Source organism: Mytilus trossulus, chromosome 2, assembly GCF_036588685.1.
Source record: "Mytilus trossulus isolate FHL-02 chromosome 2, PNRI_Mtr1.1.1.hap1, whole genome shotgun sequence".
NCBI classification, from domain to species: domain Eukaryota; kingdom Metazoa; phylum Mollusca; class Bivalvia; order Mytilida; family Mytilidae; genus Mytilus; species Mytilus trossulus.
Window position 1 is genome coordinate 83,761,194 of NC_086374.1, and position 8,764 is coordinate 83,769,957.

Below are 8,764 nucleotides of genomic sequence, written 5' to 3' on the forward strand. Positions count from 1 at the left end.
AACTTATGTTTCATTGTTCATGTGTTGTTTCCATTTATTCTAGCCTCTAATATTGGGCCTATCTCTTTATTCAGATAACACCCCATAAAGCAATTATATTATACTTGTAATGTCATACATAACTCTTGACAGACCAATTAACAGACAGAGTTTTATACATCCGACCCATTAACAGACCATATTTTTATCAAAAATTGATTTATGTCACCAAAATACAGTTTTTCGTGTAGATTTTTCACATATTGATGTTAATATGGTAAACAAACATAATACCAGTCTATTTTCGATGTTTAAAAGATTGCATGCAAGTAAACTCAACCAACTTTTCATTTTTGTGTACATTTTGTGTGTGTAAAATGTGTATAAATTTACTGATGAGTAACTCGCCTTTTCATTTTATAGATCGTTTATTGAAGCTAGAAAAAAAATAATTACACCACTGGATTCAGTACTCCAAATCATTTTGTCAGACATGAATAGTTTTTATGATATAACTATAATTAAAAAGTTATACAATGAAACATGCTGACCTTGCACTGATTTTCACGATAACAACTGATTAACAGACTTTAGCCAACCCGATTAACAGACCCACCGCCGATATAGCCGCATACTCAATATAGATTAACCGACCTATCTCTCGGTTAGCCGAGTGTCGGCCGTGTATTTAGGCCTCGGAGTTTCGATTGGAACGGTGGAGTGTGATGTTCACGTCGAAGTGCGATGGTCTACGCCGAAGTTCGATGGTCCTTTCGCTGAAGTGCTATGGCTTGGTTTGAAGTTTGGATATTGTGACGTTTTCAAATATAACGTTATAAGACAAAATTGATTCGTAGGCAAGATAACTATATTATGAATATGAAGGTTTCATGCGTACAAAGGTAAGGACACAGAAAGAAAGAACAATTCAACTCCCGAACATGTAGTTTGGAGAGCCGGACCTGAAGGTTTCACAAATATGTAAAAGTAAGAAAGAAAGCAAATGATGGGGAACAAAGCCGCTAAACAATTATATAATAGATATAGGAAGATGTGGTGTGAGTGCCAATGAGACAACTCTCCATCCAAATAACAATTTAAAAAGTAAACCATTATAGGTTAAAGTACGGCCTTCGACACGGAGCCTTGGCTCACACCGAACAACAAGCTATAAAGGGCCCAAAAATTACTAGTGTAAAACCATTCAAACGGGAAAACCAACGGTCTAATCTATATAAACAAAACGAGCAACGAGAAACACGTATATATTACATAAACAAACGACAACTACTGTACATCAGATTCCTGACTTAGGACAGGTGCAAACATTTGCAGCGGGATTAAACGTTTTAATGGATCCAAACCTTCTCCCTTTTTCTGAAACAGTAGCATAACATCACAACATTGAAAAACATACGATAAAATATCAATTGGCAGACTTACCTCAATTATAAGCCTTTATATGGGCTAACCATTTTTTTGCAAAGGATTATGCTCGAATGGTCCCTATTTGGTGTACTTTTCCATTTCTGCTGCTCATCGGAGAAGCTGCATATTCTGGAAATTTTGACTGAACATGCGTCATATCTCACTTAAAGTCAAGCATGTATTTACTTGGTGTTTTTTTATTTCTTAAAAACGGTTATGTTACCAGACGAATGGTGTTGTTAGAACAAGTTACTTGTTGTTTTTTTTTATAGAATTATAGATGGACCCTGCTTACCTTACTATAGACCGCCGCGCTCAACCTGTTTTTTTTAATCACACTTGAACTTTTAATATAAAGAAATATCCATTATAATACTTTGACGATCATAAAAAGTGAAATAACTAAAAATCCGAACTCCGAGAAAAATTCAAAACGGAAAGTCGCTCATTAAAATGGAAAAAAATAAAAGCTCAAACACACCAAACGAATGGACAACAACTGTCATATTCCTGACTTGGAACCGTCATTTTATTATGTAGAAAATTGTTGATTAAACCTGGTTTTATAGCTAGCACAAGCTCTCACTGATAAAACAATCTCATATCCAATGAGACTGTTTTCATATATCATATCCAATACATTGTGTGGATAAAACAAACCGACATAATAGTTGGAATGTCAAAAATAGGTGTACAGCAGTCAACGTTTTGTTATAATCTTAATCACTGTAAAAAAAAAATATGTCAACAAAGATACACTAAAAGACATAATAGACAAACCATATTAGCAAACACGAAAGACAATAATACGCCATTTACTATAGCACATTAGCACAATGACAGTTAGTTTGCGATGAAAGTATTCTATGTTCCTAATTTTGAAAATCGTGCTGTTAGGAAAGCCAATTACGTTCGAACTGTAAATCAACGATTTCGCCACCACATGCAAATGTTACTGGAAAAGCAGACATTTGGTATGCGCGAGATCAAAACTTTGGGATAGTACATTTTTGGTGAACATAAAACAATAAAGAACAAGAATGTGTCCAAAGTACATAGATGCCCCACTCGCACGATCATTTTCCATGTTCAATGGACCGTGAAAATGGGTAAAAAATCTTATTTGGCTTAAAAATTAGAAACATCATATCATAAGGAACATATGTACTAAGTTTTAAGTAGGTTGGACTTCAGCTTCATCGAAAACTATTTATTAAAGGAATAATTTAAAACATAAGTCAAAGAAAAACCGCCACCAATGTCATAGCAAAAACGAGATAAGACAAAAATAAAAAGACAAACAACTCTCAAAATAACAGTTCACAGAAAACTAACTGAAGAGTTTCCAACACGAATACCAAAATCTGGCGAGGTTTAATGTGCTCCGGAAGGGTAAACATATCCTGTTTTACAAGTGGCAAATGTCTTGCTGCATGCGAATCGCCAGGTTTATCAGGTACGATCACAACAAAACGTTTGAAAATACAAATTTACAAATCAAAATCCTTTATTTAAAATTTAAACAGCAAATCAAATACATTAATTATGATATTAACCAATGTTTTGCCATTTGCAGTTGATTCTAGACCTGGGATCAGACGAATGTCTATTGTCTATGTCGGACTCAGTTCTACGTTTGTGTAAAATCTCGCCATTTATAATATCCACGGGAGACAGGTCGATGTTTGGAGGAACACTATCATGTGCGAGAACTGCTGTTAGCCAATCGTTGCTGTTCATTCGTCCTGTAGATTGGTTATACAAACGCTCGTGAAAAACTGGCTGCGATGGGATTCTGGAAACATCTAAAGAGTCAAACAAGAAATATGTTAGTTTTACTTTCAAGACATGATAAGCGTAAAGAACTAATAATAAATATCTTTTCGGTTTAATGGTATACCTGGTTGTTGCCTTCCCTTTTTTTTTTGTGTAAAAATAAGTTTCCATGATGTGTCTTATTGAACCATTTAGAGCTAGTTATGGAAGTCCGCTCATCATATAATACCATGAATTCCCGAATTGATATTTGGTCATAAGATAATATTAATCTAAATGGCAATGCATAATGCTCCCATTTTATTCAAATCTAAAACATACCAAATGGTAAAAAATAAGAATTATCAAACAAAAATAAAACTCATTAGAAATACATCATACAGCGGACCAAAATATCATCTTTACTGGTGATTCCCGCAAACCAAAAGAGTCCCAAATTGTCAGCTTAAAAGTGTTATTATTCACAGTTTTCTGTAAAACACTTTTGTAACAGTAAAAAAAAATTTCACATTAAAATCATTATCCCGTTTCATTTTATTTTTTGGTATTTGAAGTAGTAAAAAGTCAAAAATGCTTTAGAGATGTCTTGATCCTACATTTTTAAGCTTTTGTGTGTCAGATGTAATCATGCTACATTTTATAGCAATCTTTTAAACAAATCATCATTATAACAATTCCAAATGATTTACAGTTAATTAAAAGTCTTGTTTCATGCTGATCAATCAAGATCTTTATTTTTGTACCAAGCTTGCAACAGTGGGTCTTGTTAAACATTTTCAAACAACAGAAAATGTTACACTCGTTTTTTAATATCTACGTTATACCTTGTGAAAATCTGCTGCTGTGGACTTCAGGTTCGTCGTAACTGGTTTCCACAGCATGATTATTGGGTGATGACTTTTTGTCCTTTGCTCTTTTATTTTGGAACCACACTTGTATTACTCTATAGTCTAGACATAAATCTCGGCTCAATCGTCTTCGCGCTTCACGGGTTGGTTTTGGATTTTTGCTGTAAGCCTTTGTCAAGCATTGTAACTGTTGTGGACTAATGCTGGTTCTGTGTCGTTTGCCACTTCCGGTAGAACATTCTGAATCACTGTCGTCTTGCGAATCTAAAGACAAGAAAATTGCAAATTTTATTTTTAATAGCCAGAAACAATAAGTCGACTCCGATCTAAGTACGATGATTGCATATCTCAATACACGAAGATATCTGACTATAAAACCAATATTCAGCTAAAAAAAAAAGACAAGCCATTACGTTTTAAAAAGTAAAATCACAAAAATACTGAGCTTAGACATGTTAGAGGAAAATCAATTCGAAAAGTCCATAATCACATGGAAAAATCAAATTACAAAACGAATAGACAAGAACTGTCATATTCCTAGCTTGGTACAGGCATTTACAAATGTAGAAAATGGTGGATTTAGACTGGTTTTATAGCGCTAACCCTCTCATTTTGATGACAGTCTCATCGAAAATTTTTGTTTGGGAAGTTGGCAACTAACTTCGACCTTTTACTTTCATTTTAAGAATTGAAGAAACGGTGAGTATACATCAATAAAGCAGACCTCATATGCAAACATTTACTTTTTAAATTGTTATTTGGATGGAGAGTTGTCTCATTGGCACTCACACCACATCTTCCTATATCTATGAAACAAAAGCAGTAACAAACTAATTAATTAACCATTGAACGACGAATGAAATAAACATACATAACGAGGTCTAATATGATACAGTGTTACATAGAAAGACTTTTGTTTCTGAAATAGCGAAACTGAAAGACTTTTGTTTCTGAAATAGCGAAACTGAAAGACTTTTGTTTCTGAAATAGCGAAACTGCTTATAATTAATTAAAATGAACTGAGATGAAATGTAACCAGTCAATATTAAATTAAGAGTTGCTTAACTTACCGTTTGTCCGCAAGGCTCGGTAATCATCACCACATACGAGTTTGTTGTCGTCTGAAAGGTAAAATTGTTCTCCCGTCTGTAATGGGCGATAGCAGACGACACACTTGAAACACGTCTGATGATAGACGTTTTTCTGAACTCTTTGTACATACTCGTTATCGGATAGAACCACTTTACAGCTTGAGCATCGGAACGGGTGTGATCTGAATAAGAATATAGACATTAGGTAAAACATGCAAATGAATACAAAATATAAAAATATATAGACACATCATTATGTACATATTTAAACAATAAATGCCTCCCCCCCCCCCCCCATATTTAAATGATATTTTATGATGGTATATTAAAGGTAAATCATATAAAGAATAACTTAAAAGAAAAACAAACAAAATCAAAAACAAAACTAAGGGATACAAACAAATAAACGTCAGTAGCGCTTTTCTGGCTTTACTTCCAATACGAATGCTCAAACTCAAATTAAAAATCAAAGACTATATTGCTTGACTACGTTTGAAGGTGAATGACTAAAAGTCACTATTGCTCATTGATGAAGACCGTATGACTTTATATGGCCATTAAACCATAGAAACCAAAAGCATAGGTGTTTTATGATACAGGGCAAAATGTTTAATATATTGTTACATGCTCTACTAGACAAATACGAAGACATTTCAGAATTGCTGATCTTAAAATTCATTTTAATTTTTCAGTTTGTTGCTTCAGTTAACTTACCTTATATAATCTTCATAACACAACAAATTACTACCGTTACCATAGCAAATGTTTCCTAGCGGTTTGTCACACATAGAACATTGTAAACATGACGGGTGCCATACTTTGTCATGGATACGTAGTAATGATTTGTCGTATATAATGTTACCACATCGAGCACACCCTGGAACACCTAAGGAGAAAAAAAATGTAATGTACTTATATTAGTGTGCAGATGAAGGAAACATTCGAATTTGTATAGTATGTTTACAAATTATTGGAAACATGAATGACCTCTTATAAGTTATATTTTTCATTGTACAATGACCGGCTTGTAAAAAAGAAGAAATTGATATTCAAGATATTTCAATGAACATGCAAAAGACGCTCTTTTATATTCACTTTCCCGTATTGTGTTTAGTAGTTTATGCTTCTACAATAAAATTGATGGTGTGTTGATGTTCAATATTACTTAGGATAGCATGTTGATTTCAAAATGTTTTGTTTAGTACTTCTCAGGTTGTTCTTTGTATATAATTACTGTTATTTCTCTCATCTCGAAGTAGAATCCAAGAGGAAAGTCTGTTCGGCTGTGTTAGATTGCAATATATAAAAAAGAAGATGTGGTATGATTGCCAATGAGACAACTATCCACAAAAGACCAAAATGACACAAACATTAATAATTATAGGTCACCGTACGGCCTTCAAAAATGAGCAAAGCCCATACCGCATATAGTCAGCTATAAAAGGCCCCAATAAGACAATGCAAAACAATTTAAGGGACAAAAATAACGGCCTTATTGCATAGTTTCAATTGGTCGGATTAGTGGCATTGAATCAAATGCCTCGTGTCATGGTTCATAGATTTCTGTGTGTTAATGAAGCCTTACAGCAACTTTTTCAGAAGTCTGTACGTTATCTTTAGCTATCATAAGGGAGAGTTACTGTCACTATCCAGCAAGTTTGATGTGCATGTCCTTCATCCTCGTCGACCTACATTTTTGAGATTTTAGAACCTAAATCATACGGATTTCTTGTTGATATATTGTTCTCTTCCTGAAGTTGCATAAAACATTAGGAAAATCTGGAATTGGACGTTGATTAAAAAAACAACCATCAATCAATGTGGACTTTGAGGTTTATTGCTTTTTGGAATAAACATACCCTTTGCGATTTATTAAAAGTCCGACTTCTGATTTAGTTCATATCTTCTTCGTTCGAATATCTACATATTTTATATTCAGTTAAACTGATTTATAATGCACTCGTTCTATTAGAGCAGTTAAAGTGTGTTGCCTGTATATTTCTTTGTCATATACAGTCACTGATCCGATATCACTTTTCCTCATGAATATTTAATAAGGAAGTTGCCGAAATCATGAATACGACCTCTCCAACGTGTTCTTGTATCCAATGCATACAACGATGCGTGGAACGACTCAGCCTTGTTTCTTTTGCAATTAGTAATGGGAAAACATATTTCATTTGTTAAAATTTTTTGTTTGTAACCTATAAATCATTATGTTTTATGCTTTTGATTGATATTTAAGTCCATACTTAAACAATTTCGTTCACCATCGAGTGTGGGTTTCAACAGGTAAATCACGGTACATTTCATTGTGATGTACATTTCTCCGCGAGCATGATATGAGGCTTTTTTAGTGGGTTTCCCCCATATTTAAATCAAATAAATAACCTTAACGCATTAAACAACAATTAAGAATATTTCATTTTAGATTGCATTATAAAGACAATAATAGTGCATTGACTTGACATATCAACAATATAAGGATTCGGCCCGAGACGGGGAAATAGCTCGGCACAGCCTCGCATTTCCCCGTTTCTAAGCCTCATCCTTATGTCGTTGATATGACAAGTGACTTAGTCAATGCACTATTATTGTCTATATAGTTTGCTGACGACATATTGCTTTCAGCTTTCGTATATATGTAAATGAAAAGGATTTCCTTCATCGTGTAGTTCTGTAAGGTATAGCTGTATCTTTGAATGATATGTCAAAAAGCGCCTGTTATCGAACAGAACGTACATTATAAAGGTTATGAAGGCAAGATTTAAAAGTTGTGAAAAAGAAATTAAAGATTTATTCTTAGGGTAAATGCAAGCCTTCGCGTAACTAAGCATTTACTGATACTTTTGTATTAATTAAAGCAACAGTGATTCATTACAGAAAACTAATTCAAAACACTACCATTGAGAGAAAAAAACAACAAAATACTGAAACTTCTGACAAGCACTAAAACAACAGTTAACAAAAGCAACAAAAAAAAACACAATTAAAAAACATCATCTATAAGTTTGCTGGTGATGGTGCAATGGTAACGAGTTATTTGGATTAGTGATGAAAGAAAAAAATAAGAACTTATATTTAAAAAAACTCAATAATATTTTTTTACGGTTGACATTGAGTAGTACACTTTAAAATTCTTCGATCACCGACCTTCGTTTAAAAAAAAATTAAAGGATGGCATTCAGACTTTGACTTCATTTCCACATGTTATTTGTTGCGACACTTAATGCTTTTAAAATATTTGTACATACCACCTTTCCATGAATCAATATTCTCTGGGTCTGAAGCTGTACCGGACGTGTTCGGAGACGAATATTCCATTTTATAAAATTTCGACTAGTTCAACCGACTAGCATCAAATAACTGATTGTTTATTATATTTCGTTCAATAATGATTTTAAATTTTCCTAATATTATACCTATTTTTCAAAGTAATAAATGTCAATGTGACTTAGTTTAATAGTTATGATAATATGAGATGTCTCTGGGATGAGCTACGTTTATAATACCTCAAGTATTTTTATTTGTCTGATTTATCTGAAATCCGACGGAATAATTACAAATTATCTGTCTGGCCTGATAAAAGTCTTGACCAAAACTAGACATAAACAAACGACTCCTTCCGGTGTTTATTTAACA

At 33.4% G+C, this 8,764-nt stretch overlaps 1 protein-coding gene across 1 annotated transcript; it reads right to left on the reverse strand.

Annotated features, from left to right (window-relative positions):
* Positions 1-2,933: 2,933 nt before the first annotated feature.
* LOC134708182 (LIM/homeobox protein Lhx4-like) lies at positions 2,934-8,645 on the reverse strand. The gene is made up of 5 exons (XM_063568516.1): positions 8,377-8,645; positions 5,837-6,008; positions 5,102-5,304; positions 4,008-4,295; positions 2,934-3,212 (listed from the first exon to the last, which is right to left on the reverse strand). The coding sequence occupies exons 1-5, from the start codon at positions 8,444-8,446 to the stop codon at positions 2,959-2,961; spliced, it is 987 nt and encodes a 328-aa protein (XP_063424586.1). The 5' UTR covers positions 8,447-8,645; the 3' UTR covers positions 2,934-2,958.
* Positions 8,646-8,764: the final 119 nt, after the last annotated feature.

What these genes read in the sequence shown, in the direction of transcription:
- LOC134708182 (XM_063568516.1), bottom strand. Translation starts at nt 8,446, where the DNA reads ATGGAATATTCGTCTCCGAACACGTCCGGTACAGCTTCAGACCCAGAG. An exon ending in TATTGATTCATGGAAAGGTG is followed by an intron (nt 6,009 to 8,376) that starts GTATGTACAAAT and finishes TTTTCTCCTTAG; the next exon opens with GTGTTCCAGGGTGTGCTCGA. An exon ending in CAGCAGCAGATTTTCACAAG is followed by an intron (nt 3,213 to 4,007) that starts GTATAACGTAGA and finishes TTGACTCTTTAG; the next exon opens with ATGTTTCCAGAATCCCATCG.